Below are 21445 nucleotides of genomic sequence, written 5' to 3' on the forward strand. Positions count from 1 at the left end.
CTCGTGGTGCTGGTACTAGAGCAAGTTCATGGTCTAGGAGGCTCTCGCTCAGCCAAATTCAAGTGAAACAGAGAGTAGATTTCAAATGAACCCGGGGCGGAAAGATAACACCCTTTGAATCAAATGAATATTATCTCATACCATATGTTGTGAATACATAGTCCAAACATAGACCAGTTTCTGTTTAGAGAACAGAACCGGACCCGAGACCAAACTAATCCCAGCACCAATCAGGTGTTTCCATTTGAAGATGGTGGAGGGTTTCCCAAGAAGTTGTCCCAGGGCAAGACACTTCACCCGCCTTGCCTCCTGGTCAGAGGGCACAGTGGTGCTGGTGCGTGGCAGCCATGCCTCCATCAGTGTTGGGTCACACTCCCGACAGCTGTGGCAATTGTCCCGGAGCTTGCCACCATTAATGTGTGAATGATTGAATATAGTATGAAACTCTTTGGGTCCTCTGGGCATGATAAAGCACTATGCAAGTACAGGCCATTTACCATGCATCATTAGTGGTGTACTTACTTCTTCTTGGATTTGGGTGAAGGAGGAGCAGGAGGCGCTGGGCGGCCGTGGTTCCCATCCTTCCGAGGCCGCCCGCGAGGTCGCTTCTCAGTGGCAGGGCTAGTGGCTGCAGCTTTGGCCAGCTGAGCGCTGCGTCCAGCCCGCGTGAGGGGATGGGGGGGTCCTCTGTCCCGAGGCTCCCGAGCCTCAGAGGGCATTCTAGGTACAAGCAGACAGACGAGGGTTAAAGTTTTCTGTTACCATACATGACTCCACCCTGACCACAAGACGACGCCACACTAAGCTTGTGAGATAAGGAGTCTGGCAGCAGAAATGGTTCACACCAACACATCTAACTGAAGATCAAAGATCTGCAGGTGCCAGCTGGTAGCAACCAACCTAGCAGAGGTGGGATCTTTGTAGAATCATACGACTAATGTTTTTTTCCTGTTATTTTACCATTTTAGTTCAGAAAATGTCTGTCTCGTATGTTTATTTCTATATGATTTCATCTCTTTAGTTGGACAACCGTCAGTCATCCATCCATCTGTTAATCAACGTCCATCCATAAATCCATTAATCTATCTTTTCAACCATTGTCCATCAGCAGATGGAGCAACTGGGATGCAAGCTGGGTTTCCATTATAAATGTGCACAAATCTATGTTCAGCTAATGTAGAAAAATAAAATTGTCCTACTGCATTGTTTCCATTAAATAAGAAATCCACTGAAAATCACGCGTGAATAAGCTTGTTCACGCCATAAGTTCTCAAAAATCATGGCAGAAATGGATAGACGTAATTATAAACCAATACTTCAGCCATGGCACTCATCTATCAGCCAATCAGAGGAGAGGTCTGCATCTTAATCAGGTGGTGGAGCAACAAGCCCCGCCTACTCAGGAGCCGCTATGCATGTTGCGTTTTTGGGGAAATCATAGTCAGTGGTTTAACAGACTCAACGTGTTGGATTGATCAACTTTACATGAACTGATGCTGTGAGAGCTCTACTGAAGAAAGCTGGGCATCATCCCAGAAGGTCAGAATGACAAAAGTACTGGGTACAAACTGATGATGCGATTAATTGCAGTTTTACAATATACACCCATTTAATATATTTGAAAAACTACCTCATACTAGCGCAAAATGTTTTTATTGAAAAATGGGTCTTTTTTGATACTACAGTGTTTAAATTAGGTAAATTTATTGTTGCTATTCCAAGTGCAATTTTATGGGCAGTGGAAGCGCAGCCAATGATGAGCTGGAGATAAAGGAAAGTCTGGGAGGGTTCTGTTGTGGTGGAGAACCTTTGATTACCCTAATCCAGATCACCAACCCAACATCTGCTACTGGTTGGACCTGATGGGTCCCATCAGCTGAGGTTTGCTGTATTCTTTGAGTCAAGTCTGCTGGATGTCAGGAGCTGCACTAGATAGGTCTTTTTAGCTGTTATTTTTTCATTTTCCAGTCGTTCGTTGTGTTTTGATCGGTTTTGGTTTGTTTTTCTGCAGCTCTTTGAAGTTTTTTGATCTTCTGGCTTTTTTCATTTCTCCTATCAAGAACCAGAAATGCTCCTGGTTCTTGATAGGAGAACCAGGAGCCACTGCAGGCGGATCATCTGCACATTCTGCTATACTCTCATATACAGTCAACAAGCAGTGAACCAGAACCATCAAATATGTCTTAGACCTCTAACTATTCCAGCAGAAGAGCCGTCGAGAATCACTGGAGGAACCCTGCCTCAGAACCTGAGTGTTGGACCTGAACACCAAGGAACCTCAGAACCACCACTGGACTACAGCCAATCCATCAGAACCACAAAGATTCTACCCTGGAACTCAAGTCTACAGTATCTGACCCATCTTAGAACCAAGGTTGGACCCTTAGAGAACTTAAAATCAACCATGTACATCCTGAACCAACATCAGAACCATGTAGAACGATACCAGAACCTCTACCTGAGTCAGCATTGGACCCTTCAGAACCAGGGTCCATTGCGAATCTGATGAGCTGGTACCTATCAGAGGTCAGGGAGGCCCTTTCGGACAGGTGAGTCCAGGTCAGGTGAGCCATAACTGTGTACCAACCAACTAGCTCCATGCTAACACACCCAACTGTCAGAGAACTAGAGCCGGCTAACAGCAGCCGGCTTTGGGAGACCGGTAGGCGGCCTCCCACACCGCATCAGCCTGTTAAGCCTGCCTGGATGCCCGGACTCAAGCTGCAAATGACAGTCGGTGTAGCCGTTAGCAGGTAGCCTCCCCGTTCACTTCACCGTTAGCATTAGCATTAGCTCCTCGGCTGTCTGTCGCGCGGTGCAGGCTACTGACAGCAGGGCAGGGAGCGCGGACAGCCGGCCTGGGCCCCCGGTTCGGGGTGAATTAGCAGCGGAAGGAGGACCGAGACAGGCTGCTTACTGATTTGACGCGGTTCTCCTTTTCCTCTCCAGTTTTCAGTCAACTTAGAGCGACGTGATCAGCACCGAACTTTTGCGACAGAAAACATCTGCTTCTGGTGTCTGTCGTACAGAGCTGCTCCGTGGAAACATTCCCGTGAGCTGTGGAAGGAAAAACACGCAGTTTGGACGCAGATAATCAGTGAGAAATCAAACTTGAAGTGGTCGCTCCGTCATGGAGGCCATGTTTGGGAGCGACCGAAGCACCGCCTGTCAGCCCCAGCAGGAGAAGTAGATCCCAGAAAACCTGTCCTAGAGCTCCACCAGGTGGCCGCTCCGTCCTGGAACCAGCGCCGGGATGAAGGCAGCCTTCCACCAGACTGTGGCCCAGCAGAGTGTCCGTATGGCCCAGCTCTCTGTCATAACCGCCTGGTTTGTTTGTGTTGTGTAAAAAGTGTGTGTGACCCCGCGGAGGGATCTGTTGGAGGGTTGCTCCTGTTATGCGGCTGCTGTCATCAGACCAGGGAAACCTGGATCGGATCGGAAGCGGGGGGGATCAGGACTCCAGTTGCACGTGCAGTAAACACAACACCGGAACTGGACAGATCCGTCCAGAAGGAACGTTCTACGTCAGTCGGTTCAGTTCTAGTTCCAACTGACTGGGTTCAGGTCCGGTACTGAAGGCTGGATATGGTCCTGTTAGATGTTGAACCAGGCAGTTTTATTAACATGACACATTTTCAGCAACAAGGAAATCAGAGTTCCACCTAGAAAATTAAACTATCAGTTGCAAAGTAGGGTGGCAGGTTGAAAAACAGACTACTAACCAGGTACTAACCAGCTAGTTCACAGCCCGAGCCTGGTTATTACCTGGATACCTGGTTAATTATTGGCCTATTTCGAAGCTGCCTTTTCTTTCTAAGGTTTTAGAAAAAAAATTGTGTACTGTCAGCTGAAACAGTTTTTAGATGACAGTGGCATTCTAGAGGTTTTTCAGTCAGGTTTTAAAACTCTTCATAGCACAGAATCTGTTTTAATAAGAGTTTTTAATGACGTCCTTCTTGCATGTGATTCTGGTCACCATGTTGTTCTGATTTTACTTGACCTACTGCTGCCTTCGGTACAGCAGACCACCACATTTTAATATGGCGATTACACCATGTTGTAGGTATTGGTGGCACTGTTCTTAAATGGTTCAGGTCTGACCTGGAGGACAGAACATTTTCAGTGAATATTAGTGACTGTGAATCATCTGCTGCTTCAATGCCTTATGGTGTCCCGCAGGGCTCAGTTCTGGGCCCACTGCTTTTCTCTCTTTATTTACTGCCTCTGGGTTCTGTCCTCAGGAAACATGGGATTTCATTTCACTGTTATGCTGATGATTGTCAGATTTATTTGCCCCTGAAGCAGAACGATGTCCATTCCATCAAACATCTCCTGGCATGTCCAGGTGATATTAAAGCTTGGTTGGCCTTGAACTTTTTAAATTTAATGAAAAGAAAACAGAGGTGATGGTGTTTGGACCCAGTGGCTCCTGTGAGTCCTCCTCTGTGGACCTGGGACCCTTGGAGGTTTATTTTAAACCTGTTATTACAGATCTTGGTTTTAAGGTGGACATGATCTCAGATTGGACGGCCAAATCAGAGCCGTGGTTAAGTCCAGCTTTTATCATTTAAGGCGATTGGCGTCAGTGAAATCTTTTCTTTCCAGGCAGCATTTTGAAACAGTGATCCAGGCTTTTATTTCGACTCGACTGGATTACAGTAACTCACTTTATCTGGGAGTCAGTCAGTCGCTGCTCTCACGTCTGCAGCTGGTTCAGATGCTGCTGCACCACTTAGGACAGGAACTCGACAGGGAGCAGGTAACCCCTGACCCCTGACCTGACCTCACTTCACTGGCTGCCTGTATATTTTAGGATTCATTTTAAAATTCTTATGTCTGTTTTTAAATCGCTACATAATCTGGCCCCGGCTTACCTCTCTGAGCTTCTTGACCCCTACATACCCCATCGGTCTCTCAGGTCAGCAGATCAGCTGCTCCTGGAGGAACCGAGGTCCAGCAGGAAGCTCAGAGGGGACAGGGCTTCCTCTGTCAGGGGCCCCATATGGAGCGACTTGCCTTTGCAGGTCAGAGAGGCCCCTTCACTGTCCACTTTTAAAGCTCGTCTTAAAACCTATCAATTTTACTTGGCTTTCAACTCCAGCAGGATCCAGATTTAAATTGTTTTTAAACTGTAAGAGTTATTTTTTTGTTTTTTTTTTAGTTATGTGGTGTTTTAATGTGCAGCACTTTGTATCAGCTGTGGTTGTTTTAAAGTGCTTTATAAATAAAGTTGGTGTGGTAATAACCGGGTACTAACGATCTGGTTTAATCGTCATTTAACCAGGGTATGATTACTTCTGGATCGATGGTTAGTTCCCTTCATCAGTGAAACAAATATTAAAAACTGCTTCTGATTTTTACTCTGGTTATCTCTACTTATCTTTTCTGATTATTTCTACAGTGATCTCTATTGATTATCTCTACTGGTAAAACCAAACATCTGAGGATCCAGATTCCGATCCATCTCTGGTTTTATTCAATTCCAACATGTCATCATAATTAAGTTACAAACATCAACAGTGAGTCTTTAAAGTGCAGCAGAAAGATCAGGAGGAGGTCTGGGGGTCCAGATGAACTCCACGCCACCATCCGTCACTCTGAAGGAGCTGACCCTGGAACCCCTGGTGCCAGTCCAGGAGGAGCAGTGGACGGTGAAGACCTGCCAGTTCCTCTGCTCTCCGCTCCTTTCGTCTCCATTTGCTGGGTTATGTTGAGCTTCTTGTCTGGAGCACACCAGCCGATGGGTCACCAGACGCTGCCAGGCACGGCAGAGATGGGACCGGTCTGGCTCTGAGGAGGAGGGTGGTCCATTGGAACCTCTCCTGATGGGGTGGCAGGTTGCAAAGATGGTGATTCTGTAGTCCCTGAGGGGGAACCACAGAACAGGACATCAGCTGTTGATCCACAGCTGTCAGAACCACATGATTGACCAATGCAACCTTGAACTTTGAACTCTAAGGCTTGGACATCCTCCCCAAGAACAGAACTGTGTTGTTTTACTGGAGCTGATAGGATGGAGTGGTTTCTGGTCTGGAGAACATCTGGATCTGGTCCTTGATCCAGTACTGAACATTGGATCCTCGGGTCATGGACTGAGCTCCAGAACCATGAACCTGGGCCACCATCACAGGACAGGGTCACTGATCTGAGTTTCTGATCAAGGTTGCTAGTGATGTACTGCAATGGACTGGACTCTACTGGATTTGAACGGGTCAGTCCTGCTAAAGACCAAATAAACCGGAGGACTGTTCTCTGGTCAAAACATCTCCTGGGAAGAACTTTCAATATGACATCTCAGTTCTGGCAGAATTTGTTCAGGCCTTTTAAAGGACACGATAACTTTCTATATGTCCAGTTGGACCTGCTGAAGAACCTTCCACCTGTTTCATTGGCCCTAGTGGCCTTTATCTGACAGTGAACTGACAGGACAGTCAGTAATGAGAGAGGGGGAAGACATGCGGCAAAGGTAATCAGGCCAGGACTCGAACCTGTGATGTCCACAACGAGGACTAAGGCCTCCGTATGTGGGCTATGCTTTACCTCTGCACCACCAAGTCCTCCACCCTCACCCACTGGAACCTCCTAGTGACCCAGAACTGAACCAAACCCCCCACTCTCTGTGTACCAGCTCAGATGGACAGGTAGGCTCTTCAGATAGTCCGTCAGAGGTCAACCCTGTAAAGACCATCAAGAACCCACTTGAAGGATCCACCTGAGCAGTCGACCCAGCAGCTCTGAACACTTGCTGAGCTTCTCCTCCTGCTTGGCAACGCTGGCTGCCTCACTGCGATCCGACCAATAGAACGCCGAGATGCTGTCAATGAGAAGGAGGGCTGCTCTGGGTCGAGAAGACAAGGTGGTCTCCAGGAAGTGAAGGGTGAGGAGGAGCTGGGAAGAAGAGGAGCAGCGGACTACCAGGAGGCGAGACAGACACGAGCGCAGAACCGCATCATCAGACCCGGCAGAACCACCTGGAAAGAAAGGAACCAGTCATGTTCCGGTTAGCTGATCTGAAGTCTTCAAACCCTGCAGATGTCGTTAGCTTCACCTGCGTTCAGTCGACTGTCCAGAACACTGGCCAGCCGGAACATGTCCAGACTGTAGTCTGTGTCCACAAAGACGACGTCCACCTCCAGACCGCCAGCCGCCTCCGGCAGGACGCAGCGACACAGCAGGTGGTAGAGCAGCTCCGTCTTTCCTGGAGACACCAGAACAAAAGGTCTCAAGTGGCTCAGGGCGCGGCACCCGTGGAACCTATGAAACCTCACCTGTCCCCTCCGGACCGTACACCTCCACCACCTCCCCTGCCAGAGTCAGACACACAGTCAGAAACAGCCTGATGGGCTCTTTGCACCTAAGGCGTTGACGTCACATCTCCAGGAGCTAATGCGGCTCACTTTTTTCCGCTTTGAGTTACCATGACTGGTAGAAAAGACTAAGTCGTATTTCAGATGCAAAAAAACAATATTAACATTGTTGTCTTCCTAATATAATGGGCTTTAAAGTTTTCGTTAATTTCCAAGCGATCCTGAATTAAGAAGATGGCTTGTAAATATCTGTCGCTACCAGCTAACGCCGCACAGCAAAGTTTGCAGCCTTCACTTCACTCCGGATCAGCCTAAAACTACCGGGGATACGGATGGTAAATAAAGGAGCCTCCCTGAGTTATTTCCATGGAATCACTTCTATATTCAGCCTGAAAGAGTTTATGGGAACGAGAGAGCAGACCAGAGCCAGACAGCCGAGCGACTGATCCGCCTGTACATACTGCTGTAAACACCGTCCTATCTGAACTCTTCACAAGAAACATGCAAAGGTAATAAAACGAAATAACACTGAGACATGAAGCAACACGGTCATATTTTTTCTAAAAGCAGCAACTTTGAACCTGAACAGCTGAACCAGATCTCTGACACCAGAGCTGCGCTACTGTCAAGCTATGAGGCTTGTTGAGCTCCGTCAGGCTTCGGAACCTAAAAGCCCGAACCGGAACCTCCCCGTTAGTCTCTGACACTAACGACAATAAACACACATAATATACTTGAAAATAAGATAAAAACATTGTCCGTTAGAATGTTTAGATACTTAAATAGCACATTTTACAAGAACAATGTCCGAGAATATTGCCTACTAGCATAAGCTAACGTTAATGTTAGCCACAAAGTTTAAGTAAAACTCATCTTCGTATCACTAAATGTATAACGAGGCGAACATCTTAAAACCTTTCTCCAGCTGACTTGTTGGGGCTTCGGATCGATGTACAAACCTTGACCAAGCACTGCAAGCAGCTAATGTAAATGATATTTGTATTGGATCGGAAACAATCGAGCCGCTTTACCCCGAACGCGGAAGCTGAGGTGCAAAGAGCCCATTACTGGTCAGCTGAGAAGAAGTGGGTGGAGTTACGTACCACGGTCAGGTCCTCCATCATCGGCAAACAGCCGAGGCTCAACGTCCTTCAGACAGCGCCGGGCCTCGAGACGGGCAAACAGCTGCAGGGAGACACCAACACTTGGATGGTACCGAAACATAGACTGAACCAACACTAGAATATATAATGTACCACTGATAAAAGTGCACTACCACCAAACCTGAGATGAACTTTTACTTTGAAAAGCCTAAGGGCTAGACTGACTGCTGAACCTGGCCTGGACTTGTACTGTCACAGTCCATTAAAACTTCGCATCAAGTTTTAATGTCAGGCTTAGTAAAATAATCTGAAATGAAAAAATATATATTTTTTTTTTTTTGCAGAGTTGTAGATCTTTTCTGTATTAATTGCTCTACAACTAACCGGAGTTGGGATTTCATTTTGAAAAGCTAACAGAGACAGTTCCGGTGTTAGACGATCTGGATTCTACACTCGGTCATGTAGAGAGCTCTACCACCACATCCAGGTCACCTGTCCGCATCACAAGCTCACCTGAGTCCCGCTCTCACTCATCTCTGTCCGACCTTCTTCTTCCTCATGATCATTTGCGCGGGAACGCTTCGACTTCCGCTTGCTACGTTTTATTCGAGGCAGTAGCTGGAATATAATTTAACTTCGATGCCGGTTCGGAAAAGCCCAGACGGATACATTAAAGAGAAACAAGAAGCGTTGGTTTATTAAAGTAAACGAACAACCAGTGAATCGGTTTGTTGACGGTGAGATCACTTCCGGCTGACAAAATAAGACTAACGTTTTCACAATAAAAGTGTGTATATGCGTAAATGGATAACTTGTGCTTTAAAAGAATATCTCGGCTTTTCTTCATCTCCATCACGAAAAATAAATAAAATTACAAGTCAACCAGCTTTTACCTCCATATGGAGGAATAAGAGCGCCTCAGAGGAAGGCAGCTGAGATTAAAATGATGAAGACGGAGGGCCAACGCTGTAATGTTATAATGTGTTGAAACTGACACATTATGAAAAGATCATTTATGAATAGAAAGTTTCTTTTTCTATGCGACCTTTTGTTCAGTAAGTCATGTGTTTTCTCTATATGTAGAATTTTAATCCATTATTATATAGAGAACAGCTAAAATCAACAATGAGTGTCAAGTTTTAATGTCAAGCTTAATAAAATAATCTGAGATTAAAAAATATTTTGTCTTTTTTTCCCCAGAGAAGTCAGACCTCACTGCCTCGTCTATGTGTCAGCAACTGACTGACGGCACCTGAACGCACCACGCCTCTCAGTGAATCCAGCAGACACGTCAGTGAGTGTTTAAATTTTATTGACTTTAGAATTTGTCATAAAGGTCAGTTTTCATTTCTTTACAAATATAAAGATTCTTAGAGCTGTGGGTGAAGCAGAAAAACAAACAGGATCGGGTGAGAAAATTTGTACTCTCCCTTTAACACAGGTCCAAACTCCTGTTGGTTCTGGTTCATCTCTGCATGCCGTGGTTTCAGTACAGCGTCAGTGTGGTGATCTGTTCAAAACCTCACTGAGAGTGTTGGTGAGAAAACATCTACAAATGGGTGGAGAATCCAACTGGACAGCGCCCCCTAGTGGAGGATTAGTGCAGGAACGTGATGGAGGCATCCAGCCAAGATAGAAGTTTGAGTAGAAACATTGGAGCAGTCTCACAGGCCTGATAGTGTACATCTCATGACGAAGAACACAGCCCAATATGGCCGACTGAAGGTCCAGAGCTCTGCTAGAGAGAACAAAAATGAGGGAGGAGGGCCCCAGGAAGCCAGCAGGGTGGTCAGAGAGGACCCAGCATCTGCAGCTCTGCAGGCAGCCTGACAGATGCATAGAAGATAGAGAATCAGGAAGAAAGAAGGGAAACTGATCAACCTGTGGCCTTTTATCAGTTCTGGCTCAGTTACACCTGCTGAGGCATCTCGAGCTTCAGCAGCTGGTCTAGAACCAAGAGAAACACCTGAGAGGACGCGACCGACTGACCGATGAAACCACAAGAAAATAGGAAGAAGTGGCTGCAGCAAGAAACCTCAGCGCTACATCAGAAATGAAGGATAGCTAACATCAGCTAGCAGCAACTAAGAACAAATAGCAGCTAACAACTAGCATCAGCTAACCGCAGCTAAAAGCTAACACTGGTTCATAGCTAGTATCAGTTAATAACTAATAGTAGCTAACAACAGCTGGCAGCAGGTAATAGTTGCCATCAGCTGAAAGCTAGCAGAAGCTAACAGCTAACAACATCTAACAGTTTGCGGCAGCTAATAGCTCACATAGGGTAACAACTAAGAGCTTCCAGCACTTAATAGCTCACAATGGCCAATAGTTGGTAGATGACAACAGCTAATAGCTAACAGCCAGCTGCAGCTAACAAAGGGGCTAGCTGCAGCTGGCAGCTAGGGCTAACCCTAACCCTATCTGTGGGGTAAATAAAATGGAGTCTCTGCTGCAGCAGAGTGATCATCATGCCTTCTAGCTAACATGCTAACTCTTTCTTTCTGCAGAGACAGTATGCTAACAAGCTCACAGGAATCACACAAAGCTAACAGTTAGGTGTCCGGTGCCGAGTAGAAGGCATGGCGGTGGGCCCCATCAGGACATGATGCCGAAGACGGGGTTGTGTCGACAGATGCTGGGGCCGATCTCATCATAGTCCTTCTTGGAGTGACAGACCTGGAAGAACTCGGGCTGCAGGAACAGAAGCAACAGCAGAGCATGAGGGCAGCAGGAGGAGCTCACCGCTTCAGACCAGTTGAAGTTCGTCCATCCTCACCGTGGACGCCAGCATGGAGCCTCCAAACCAGACAGCGTAGCGCTGCATGTGATGGGTCACCACCTGGACCTCCATCGGCTTCGGCTGCAGAAACACAGAGACGCCGAGATAAACACGGTCCAGAACCAACACGCTTCTGCTGTTGACGGTCCGAGTCACTGAACAGAGACAGACGTCCCGCAGCATCATTCTGCCTTAACAGACAGCCGATGACTAGGAGGAGCTAGAAAGAGGGCAGGCAACCAGCGGTTCTGACCTTGATGCGTCCTCTGCTCAGCTCCTCGCTCAATCTCAGCCGGGCGTCCGCCGTCCTCTTCAGGTCTCGCTGCAGCCGCCGCCCAAAGTCCCTGAACATGGTGGAGCCTCCGGACAGAACAATGTTCTGGAAACGGAGAAGCACAGACTCATGTCAGTCTGGCAGGAAGCAGTCCAACACAGTGACACATCTTACCACCAAACCCTCTGTGTTTGAGGTAATGACAGTGCTTAGACCAGGGCTGGGCAGTCCTGGTCCTGGAGGTAGTGATGGGCTACCTGAAGCCAGGCTTAGAGGCTTGTACCGAGTAAAACGGGGGCATGTCCGATGAAGACCCGCTTCGAGGCTTGTGTCGTCTTGCTGAAAACCACGTGACCAGCAACAAAAGCGCTATGAGCCGAGCTGCTTCATGGGTTGTTGTCCATTTGGTCGCATCAAAGGAGAATATTTGTCTTCAGTGGCCAAAATAAAATGTACATTGACCAACATATTTGATGTGTATTCATGGCATTCATCAAAATTTAATGTTTGTTACTGGTTTTCTCAATTGTAGATTATGTTTTTTGGAGCCAGCAAGAGGAAAATCTGACATCTGGGAATACTTTGAGATTAACCTCACAATAAAATTCTTCATAGATAACAACAATAATTAACCCTCCACCTCCCAATTTCTCACCTTCTGGAAAGTTCCACTATTATTTGTAGTCTGATTAGCAAAGATATATCAGTCTTCCACAGCAGAAACAGATTTAAACTTGTTCCAGAACTAAAATTCAACATGTAGCCAAATATGAGGGATCAGAGCCAATTAGAAATCCAAGAAAAAGTGAACGCCCCAACAGACACTGCACTCTCAAGACACTAAAACATCAAATGTCTTTATTGTCAAATCCGCCTACGACCCGACACAACCACTGACCTTCAACATAAACCAGGATTAGATTGGCGACAAATCATTTTAAAAAACATATGACAATTAAATATGGTTTCGTTGGTTCTCTTGTTACTAAACATGAGTTTGATGAAAACTTTGTGACAATATTGCATTTAGTAATTTTTGGAAGTATGATCCAACTGAGTGACAAGACTGTTACAGTTTCACCAGCAGATGTCACTAGTGAGCAATGAATGAAGCCTCGAGTAACGAACCTTTTTGCAAAACAAAGGGTTGGAAAGCTTCATTGCTTCATGAGGCTTCATTTACCCATCACTACCTGGAGGGCCGGAGTCCTGCAACTCTTAATGTCTCCCTGGTCCAACACACCTGGATCCAGGAGCTAAATCTCCTCCTCAGTGCATCAGGTTCTGCTAACGACTCAGGTGTGTTGAAATAGAGACGCATCTAAAAGTTGCAGGAGGCCCTCCAGGCCTGGAGCTCCCCACCCCTGGGTTAGACTCACCTTGTAGAGCGGCCGCCTCACATCAATCGGACAGCTTTGAATGACCTCATCGATGACATCAGAGATGGACTGCATGAAATCTGGGTTGGCAAACTGGAAAACATGGAAAAAATATTGAAATTAGCTTAAAATTAACGTCAGCCAACACTTTAAACCAAAGTCCAACCTGTTCAAGCTGAGCTTTAATTTAGTAAAAATTGAGTAAAACTGTGGTACATCAGCAAATGTAGAACATGTAATTAAAATAGTATATTGTGATATGAAGAGACCAGCGATAAGCATGCAAAACTGCTTGCTTTATTCACTTTGTGTGACACAGCGCCCCTAGAGGTCTGGACTTCTGACACCTTGGACAGAAGTCTGGGTGAAGACTTCTGTCATGTATTTCAACAGGCAATGCAGAAATTCAGCAACTTTGATCATAAAAATGTTGATATTACCAACAAAAAAAAACTAATTTAAAGAAAAGCCAAGTGGACAGATTGCTATTCTTTCATCACTCTTGGTATCTACTTCACTTCTCATGCACCTATTTTACTTGCAAGGATTACAGGTGAGGCAATGCTTCACTTGACTGCACGTCACTGGATTCCTGCAGATTCTAGAGGGAGAAAGGGAGGCAGATCCTTCCATCCCAGTTTACTGAGGCAGACACCCCATCTACTTTCCTCTGAACTTGATGCATTGATTGATAACTAGGATCAGTTGGGATGAATGTACCTGAGTTTGAATTATGGGTTGATTATTCTGATTGTGTTTCTATGTGAGATGTGACGTGTGAGTTGGTTCTGGGACCTCGGGATGGAAGAAGATCTCGGGCCCAAGGAAGCGTTCATAGCCCACGTCAATGTGGAAGGGGGTCTTGGTGACTGCGTTAATTCCTTGGAACTGCTTGATCCACTTCCCGGGATCGGAGTCATACTTAGCGAACTCCCTCACGATGTCGGGACAGATGTAACAGTACCGCTCCTAGATACAAGGGTAAAACGTGGTGAGCAGCAGAGGAAACAGAAGAAGACAGCGAGGAACAGAGAAACACCTTGATGGCTTTGGCGGTCTCCAGTGACTGCTCCGGAGGAATGCCCGCCTCTCTGTCCCTGAGCAGCTGCTGGATGAAGAAGGTGATGTCCCGCCCTGCGATGGGGATGTGTTTTATACAGCTTCCAATCACATAACCCTCGGCCTGCCGCAGACAACCAATCGGTGAGCAACGTCCGGCGCAGAATAGCCGTTGAAGGTCAGTGCAGCTCTCACCACAGGAATGGCGTGCGTCACTCCATCTCCACTGTCGATCACGATGCCGGTAAGGGTCCGCTGTCCCACCTGGCGAGACGTCCAGGATGCCGCCAGGGCCAGCACCGCCTGCAGGAGGAACACAGTTAGCAAGGGAGGTCTGCAGCATCCTGGGATGCTCAGGTGGCTCTCACCTGCACTGCGATGTAGAGCCCAGGTACGTTAAAGGTCTCAAACATGATCTCAGCCATGTACTCTCTGTTTTCAGGAGTGTTGAGAGGAGGCTCTGTCTGCTCAGGTAGACCCAAACACACACAGAGGTGAGAACAAGAAGAAGAAAACATCCACTCACCTGTTGCCTCTTTAGAGACCTTCCTACCTGGACAGGAGACACTGCCATTAACCTTCTGCTGAAAATCACAACATAGACTGTTCTGTCGCCAGAATGTAGATTGTTCTGATACATGAACACGGACTATAATAACACCAGAACATAGACCGTACCGACACAACGACGTAGACCGTACCGACACCAGACTGTAGAAATCCCTGAACAACAGATGCCATCCATCCAGCCATCACATTCTCAGCTTCTTCAGGAATATTTATTTTACATTTCCAGGAAGCTGACTTTCATTAACACCCATTACAACCCAGCATGTTCTTCACATGGCCTTTGGAGCGGCTTCCCTTTGGATCCTTGAGAACTCACTGTATCCCTCAGGAGGGAACCTGGTAGTTTTCATTGATGCCCAGAGCTCCCCCTGCTGGCCTCTGGGAGACCCAAGAGTCACCTTGAAACTTGCTGCAGTGTCTGAATGGCATAGTGGAAAACCTCAAACCTTTCTTAGAACAATGAACCCTTCTGGATCTGTGGACACCCAGCTGAACATCAACATCTCTAAGCCTCATCATTGACCGGTGTCCTCATGGCCTTGAACCCTTCCTGATGCTCAACTTCTGAATGTTAAGGTGACTCTTGCTGGGTTCAGTCTTCAGACCCCTGACTGGTTGTGATTTGCTTCTGGATCGTAAACCGAACCCCCATTTCAGAAAGGGAGGGACAGATGTTTGTGTCACTATATAAAACTTGTAATTCCTGTAGATAAGTAAGGCACTCTGATGTAAGATTTCACTCTTGTATAAAACATTCAAGAACTGTAAGGCAGCTAGTTTTAGATTCTGGTGTTGGATCAGCCTGTCTTAATTACTTTCATATTGCAGTTGTGTTGACATCACACAGAGTCTGTACCATCAGGAAGCTGTGGTCCTCTGGCTCGGCCCTCAGGTACTTGAAGATGACCTGCTCCATGAACTTCTCCATCAGATCCCAGTCCTCCACCATCCCATGACGGATGGGCCACTGAACAGCAAACCGACAGCAGCATCAGTCAGTCTGCTGACCCGATCAGCTTCCATCCTCTTCCTCCTCCACTAGCTCACCTTGGTTGCATAGTTGGGTTTATCAATGGCTTCGTCTCCGATGTAGAAGTCCAGGTCGTCCACTCCTCTGGCCAGCCTCCTCTGGGCCTGCTCTCCAATGCTGGCCGACTCCTTGATGGCGATGCCTGGCGGAGACCGCAAAGGAGCACAGGGTTGGTTCTGTTCAGCAGAAGCAGACTGTCCCAGTGGTACTAGAACCACTGGGACTAATTGAGGAGACTCAGCTGGTACTCACAGGACGGCATGATGAACTGTGGCTCCGTGTTTCCTGCATAGCCGATCTTAGTGTATCTGCAGTCAGAAGGAGAGAGCAGCAGATCAGCACAGACAGGAGCAATCAACACACAGACTCACTGATTGGAGCAAAACAAGCAGGAAATAAGGCTTACTAAGAATAAATCTGGAGGACTTTGGTTGTGGTTCCAACCCGGCAGAACCACTAAACAGCTAAAATGCTGTGGTTTCAACCCAATAGATAATTCAAATGCCAATCATTCCAATTTACAAATCTAGAAATAAAGATATTAGCAATTACCGTCCTATTTCTGTTCTTCCAACTTTATCAAAGGTTCTTGAAAGAGTTGTCCAAAGCAGATAAACTGAATATTTTAATAAATGTTTGATTCTTTAAAATTCACTGTATGGATTCAGGAAACAGAGCTCCACCTGTTTGGCTATTTTGGACCTTAATGAAAAAATTATAGATGCATGAGAACAGGGAGATTATGGCGTTGGCATTTCTTGGACCTTTCTAAGGTTCGACACTGTAGATTTGAAAATATTACTGGGAAAGCTGCACCACGATGGGATTAGAGGACGGCATATGACTGGTTTAAAAACTACCTTTTTGATAGACATCATTATGTAGTTATTAATCACCAAAAACTGGAGACATCACACATGGGGTTCCCCAGGATTCATTATGGTCTTCATTATTTGTATAAATGACTTTGTAAACTCTTCTAAAATATTTCATAAAGTTATTTTGCTGATGACACAAACTTGTATTTTTTCACATGCAAATCAATAGTAAGTGTAGAATTGTGGAAAATAAATACCTGGTTTAGTTCTCACATCAGCAAAATAAATGTTATTTTGTTTAGACCAAATACATTTTTATCACTCACTGATCATATAAATCTTAAAATTTGAAACGAGGAAATAATGAGAATGAGGTCTACTAAGTTCCTGGGGGTCTTCATAGACGAGTCCTTAAATCTTCCTTAAATTTTTTAACACCCCATCTATAAAACTGTCGTTGAGCCACATATTAATTACTGTAATGTTATATGGTGCAGCACTTAGCCCAGGTATCTCAGGAAACTTGAGATCCTTCAAAGGAAGATAATACGAGCCGTGTCCTGGTCCCAGTAAACGTCTCCTCTGGTTAAATGTGACCCTGAACGCCTGCATGATGTTCCAAGTTGTAAACAGAACTAATCGGATTGAGAGAGCTTGTGGCCCTCAGCATACTAATAACTCTAGGAATACATTTCTTATCTATGTAAAAAAAAAAAAGAAAAAAGAAAAGAAAAAGACTTATTCTTACAAGACAAACTTTTGCTTGGAGGGGTCCAAAGGTTTGGAATGAGCTCGATGAGATTAAAAGGGTTGAAACTCATCTCCACTTTAAAAAAAGATTAAAGATTAAATTGCTTTATTTATACATTTGTGATCATTTGTAGGATTTTCTGTTCTGAGGCAACATAATCTGTGTTGTACTGGGATGGTATGAGGACTGATTGATGTTTCTTTCTTAATAAAAATGTAGGAATTTTATGTTCACAGGTTCAGCTATAAGCTTTAAACAGCTTCTTTGGAGATTCACTCACTATAACTTTGCAGTTATGATCTGTTATCTGGTAAAACATGTTATGACCTCATTATGGAATTTATTCAATTGTGTGAGTGAATAAACTGAATACCCGGGAAATACTGTGGTTCCGACCCAGTAGAACCAGTCTGAACCAATGAGCTAGTTGTTGTTGTAATGACGTCACTAGCAGCTGATTCTGGTTACTGTCCCTTTAACGGAACCTAAAACAACACGCCTGCAGAACTATCTCTCGTGATGTCACTCTGTCCTCTGTGCGGGTGTCCTCACCCAGTCCCGCAGTCTATCACGCACGGCGGCAGCTGCAGGGTCATGTCGCGGTCCCGCTCCGATTCGGTTCGGTTCGGTCTGGTCCGGTCCACGCCGCACTGCGCGCTAAGTGTCGGTGGGTCCCGGATTGATGAGGAAAGCGTCCTTGTGATGCGTGTGCGTGCGTAAGAGGAACTCTTCCGGGTCGAAGCCAGAACCCAGAACCCCTCTCCCGAACCCCGCGGTAACTGGAGAGGTGATGCGTTCAGGTGCTGCCGAAGGGCCAAAAGTCCCGGAGTCAGAGTCCGTTCAGAGAATGATGATGATGATGATGATGATGATGATGAATCAATCAAAGTTTATCTGTGTAGCTCCAGTGGATTATTATCTCTACACAGTGAAACGACGCTTGTTGTTTTGGTTTTGTCTGTCAGCCATGAAAAAATCCAATGAAAAAATATTGATGGAAACAAATAAGGATTACTTATATTAAATGATGAATGTATTAATAATCAATGAATTATGATTCATATAAATGATTGATTATATTTACTAATAAATATCAATACAATAAAAATGCTTAACCACGCCGCGGCATCAGTCCTGCGTTTGAACTGGAGCCAGAGGGAGGAAGAGGAGGGTGATGAAGGTCAGGACTCTCATGTTTAAGGAAAGCGTGCGCAGAAAAATGTTAAATATTTTACGGGTAAGTCAGGATGTATGGAAGCAGCTCCGGCTCCAGACGAGTTTAACAGGGGGGGATTCGGCTTATTTTGGGGGGGCAAAATGAATCTACGTAGCTGAACATAGACAACAACATCAGTAGCCTACAGGCTACTTGTTAAGTTTAAAGGGTATGGCAAGCCGTTTTAACATAAATTCAGTTTTGTCTGACTATCTGCAATTACTTTCCAGCTATCTAAAAACACATTTTGACTATCCGGAATGGTAATTTAAGATATCTGTACTTACATTCTGGCTAGTAAGAATAATAATTCAAGATATCTTCAATTACATTTTGACTAGTCAAAATACCTTTCAAGATATCTCAAATGACGTCACTGGATCCGTCATTTGACGGGACAATATCCATACGATTTAAGATATCTTCAATACAATTATGACTAGTGAAAATTACAATTTTAGATAAATGACTTAAGAATGACGTGAAAGCCCCTTTGTGGTGTCCAAACAGTTGCCTGCAGAATTTAGTTTCCTGCTCAAAATTGTCAGTAAATGCCACAAATTAGAAAGAGCTCGACAATATTAGAAATCCGAAGATGGCAAAACTTCATAAACTATAAAACTGCTTCTGATATCTGCAAAGAATTTCCTGTTTATTCATTTCTGACGAATCAAATGCACTTAAAAACAGCTTTGAAAACCTAAAATTGCTATTGTCAAACCATTTTCAACATGAAAGTGGCGCATTTTCAAACACCTTTTTTCGTTTTCTCTATTTTTCATTGTTTTGTTAAATTTTCAAAGTGCTACATAAGTCAGGGACGTTTTGCTTTTAAGATATCTATAATTCAGTTTTCTCTACATTTCTCCTATCCAAAAATAAATTGAAGATATCTTGACTAGTCAAAACTAAATTCGAGATATCTTGAATTTACTTTATGACTAGTCATAATTTAATTGTAGATATCTGAAATGTGTATTTCAGATACTCAGTAATTAATTTTAGATATCTTGAATTGAATTCTCCATACAAGTCAATGGTAAATCTGACGTCATTTCGACTAGTCAGAATCTAATTAGAGATATCTCAAATAGTTATTTTGTCTAGTCGAAATATAATTAGAGATATCTTAAATCGCTGAAACGTCTAGTCACAAAACAATTTGAGATATCTGGAATGTAAGAGCGGTAAAACCGAATTTATGTTAAAACGGCTTGCCATATAGATGCGATATTATTATCTAGTCATCTTTTAGCTAACATTACCTGCATCCAGCAGCTTTACTCAACTCAGTCGGTTAGTTTGGGGAAAAAACTGTGAAAAGTTCTTTGCGTTTTGCTGGTTTGCTGCCGTGATTCTAACACAAACCTACGTAGCTCCGCCCAGCAGCAGCAGGTCTCCTTCACAGGTGGAAACCCAGCGGGAGCGTCTAGCGCTCATGTTGCGTTTAAAGGCGGCTCGGAAAAACAGGTTACCACATGTTAACAAGGGATTAAACAGTAAAGTGACAAAGGACTGATAAAAGTGACAAAGGACACAGATATGGGAAGTGCGGAAGCTCCTATTGTATCAAATCGATATAGGAATAACAGACTGTTGGCCGCTTTACGGTAAAAACAACAAACAGCTTCCAGTCCAGGGGGGGGGGGGGGGCACGGGTGACTCTGTCCCCCAATGCCCGCCCATGCCGCCGGGCCTGGGAACCCTGTTTCCGCCACTCTGGTAAATAAATAAATAAATAAATAAATTTTCTTGAAATAACAAGACAGTATCAAGATCCAGGACCCTCCTCTCAATCCGCGGTTCCCTCTGCGTCCCCTCGCCCTCCTCACCGCCCAGTGCACACATATCTTTTTTTTTTTTTTCACTTTTTTGCTAATACGCTCTCATCAGACATACATACTGTCGCGGCCTTCTGGGTCCAAAACCGAACTTTTCCTACAAAGGCTGTGGATGGAAACAGGTGGTTTGATTCCTGAACGTGCTACCTACTTGATTGTTTGAAAAAAAAGAATAAAGCTTTATTTCTTGTAAAAATATCGACAAAATAAATACTAAAAATCTCTTTCAATTTAGTTAAAAACAAAAGTTAACTTAATCTGACGTTTCAAGTTCAAAAAGTTGTAAAAAAAAATTTTTTTTACAAAAAGTCATCACACAGGACTTGCCCAAAACAATAAACCTCCATCAATCACCCGGTGTGTTCTTAAATACTGAAGTTAATGGGAGGGTCTAATAGTTACCAATCAATTCCAAATGTATAAATTAATTACAGATTTTGGTTCTAAACTAACTTAAATATATTCATCATGCTCTGGGGCCTTCTGCAGGGTAGATGTCAGAGTTGATGGAAGATGAATGGAGACAAATTCAGGGCAAAGTTGGAGAAAACCTGTTGGAGTCTAAAGACTGGAGCCTGGGGGCGGGGCTTCAGCTACAGGGGTGGGGCCTTATTTAACTGGGGGCGGGGCTTGCTATTAAATAATCTATTAAAAACGGTCTGCATCTAATCTGAGCTTCAGCTGTTTGGCAAAGAAGCAAAAGTTTCAGTCAGTTTTCAGTCAGTCAGTCAACGCTGGGAGAGAGGAACCCTAAAGACTAACAGCTGCAACTACAGCAACTGGTATTCACTCTGGGGGGATGAATACCCAGATAGCACAGAATGATTGAAACATTGAAAAAACATTGAAAGTGGTCGGTCACTTGTATGTTGAATCAATGTTAGGGTTTCAACCATAACTGACATTATATCAATGTTGTTTCAATGTCGGCGTTCAACGTTGATTCAATGTTTCAATCATTCTGTGCTATCTGGGTATTCATCCCCCCGAGTGAATACCAGTTGCTGTAGTTGCAGCTGTTAGTCTTTAGGGTTCCTCTCTCCCAGCGTTGACTGACTGACAGATCAAAGTAATATTGAAAAACTTACCATAAAACTGGTCAGAGGAGAATTCAATTCAGAAGCCAGTTGCAAACAAGCCAGCAGCAAAGTGGCTGTATGGTTGGGACAAACCACTAGTGTAAAAACCGGGGGGGCGGGGGCGGGGGGGGAGGACTGTACAACTCCTAGTAGAGACTTGTAGATAGTTTTGTGTCAACACATTATGCACAGTCAGTAATAATATTTACATACAAGTAAGAAGATGTACAGAAAGG

At 44.8% G+C, this 21445-nt stretch overlaps 3 protein-coding genes and 1 long non-coding RNA gene across 15 annotated transcripts in view; 1 reads left to right on the forward strand and 3 right to left on the reverse strand.

Annotated features, from left to right (window-relative positions):
• Nucleotides 1-3374, reverse strand: part of LOC106934157 (histone-lysine N-methyltransferase 2C-like) — a 43396-nt gene extending 40022 nt beyond the window's left edge. For all 8 annotated transcript variants that reach the window (XM_015013884.2, XM_015013892.2, XM_015013885.2 and 5 more), the window contains exons 1-2: nt 2918-3374; nt 523-720 (exon numbers count right to left, since the gene is read on the reverse strand). In XM_015013884.2, coding sequence (XP_014869370.2) covers nt 523-719 — 197 coding nt within the window. In that variant the 5' untranslated portion in view covers nt 720; nt 2918-3374. The remainder of the gene's footprint in view (nt 1-522; nt 721-2917) is intronic.
• Nucleotides 3375-5453: 2079 nt separating this feature from the next.
• Nucleotides 5454-9150, reverse strand: xrcc2 (X-ray repair complementing 2). Of its 3 annotated transcripts, none has more exons than XM_015013908.2 (6): nt 8924-9146; nt 8411-8492; nt 7269-7304; nt 7049-7198; nt 6713-6971; nt 5454-5864 (listed from the first exon to the last, which is right to left on the reverse strand). In XM_015013908.2, the coding sequence occupies exons 1-6, from the start codon at nt 8942-8944 to the stop codon at nt 5528-5530; spliced, it is 885 nt and encodes a 294-aa protein (XP_014869394.2). In that variant the 5' UTR covers nt 8945-9146; the 3' UTR covers nt 5454-5527. The 3 variants fall into 3 exon arrangements, with proteins under 3 accessions (XP_014869394.2, XP_014869395.2, XP_087869177.1); XM_088013051.1 differs by having other exon boundaries at nt 5571-5864; nt 6700-6971; nt 8924-9150; XM_015013909.2 differs by lacking the exon at nt 7269-7304 and having other exon boundaries at nt 8924-9145.
• Nucleotides 9151-9189: 39 nt separating this feature from the next.
• LOC106934168 (uncharacterized) lies at nt 9190-11935 on the forward strand. Of its 2 annotated transcripts, none has more exons than XR_015765406.1 (3): nt 9190-9465; nt 9611-9704; nt 9852-11935. It is a non-coding gene; the product is annotated as an uncharacterized LOC106934168 (long non-coding RNA). The 2 variants fall into 2 exon arrangements; XR_015765407.1 differs by having other exon boundaries at nt 10921-11935.
• On the reverse strand, nt 9706-17804 carry actr3b (actin related protein 3B). 2 transcript variants are annotated; one of them, XM_015013905.2, is made up of 12 exons: nt 17626-17804; nt 15757-15812; nt 15522-15646; nt 15331-15441; nt 14273-14368; nt 14100-14207; nt 13885-14028; nt 13641-13814; nt 12846-12938; nt 11446-11571; nt 11190-11273; nt 9706-11104 (listed from the first exon to the last, which is right to left on the reverse strand). In XM_015013905.2, the coding sequence occupies exons 1-12, from the start codon at nt 17667-17669 to the stop codon at nt 11009-11011; spliced, it is 1257 nt and encodes a 418-aa protein (XP_014869391.1). In that variant the 5' UTR covers nt 17670-17804; the 3' UTR covers nt 9706-11008. The 2 variants fall into 2 exon arrangements, with proteins under 2 accessions (XP_014869391.1, XP_087869176.1); XM_088013050.1 differs by having other exon boundaries at nt 9706-10236; nt 11156-11273.
• Between the last annotated feature and the right edge of the window lie 3641 nt (nt 17805-21445).

The sequence above is a fragment of the Poecilia mexicana genome, unplaced genomic scaffold, assembly GCF_051168715.1.
Source record: "Poecilia mexicana isolate PSO_F unplaced genomic scaffold, ASM5116871v1 scaffold_15, whole genome shotgun sequence".
Taxonomy (NCBI): domain Eukaryota; kingdom Metazoa; phylum Chordata; class Actinopteri; order Cyprinodontiformes; family Poeciliidae; genus Poecilia; species Poecilia mexicana.

Bases quoted from the DNA above. Each gene is read 5' to 3' on its own strand.
- actr3b (XM_015013905.2), bottom strand. From the start codon at position 17,669: ATGACCCTGCAGCTGCCGCCGTGCGTGATAGACTGCGGGACTGG. The intron at 11,572-12,845 runs GTGAGTCTAACC...CTCCGTTTCCAG, and splicing joins TGAGGCGGCCGCTCTACAAG to AACATTGTTCTGTCCGGAGG. The intron at 11,274-11,445 runs GTCAGAACCGCT...GTGTTTCTGCAG, and splicing joins TGAGCAGAGGACGCATCAAG to CCGAAGCCGATGGAGGTCCA.
- xrcc2 (XM_015013908.2), bottom strand. From the start codon at position 8,944: ATGAGTGAGAGCGGGACTCAG. The intron at 7,305-8,410 runs GTACGTAACTCC...TGACTCTGGCAG, and splicing joins TGATGGAGGACCTGACCGTG to GGGAGGTGGTGGAGGTGTAC. The intron at 6,972-7,048 runs GTGAAGCTAACG...CTTTCTTTCCAG, and splicing joins GGACAGTCGACTGAACGCAG to GTGGTTCTGCCGGGTCTGAT.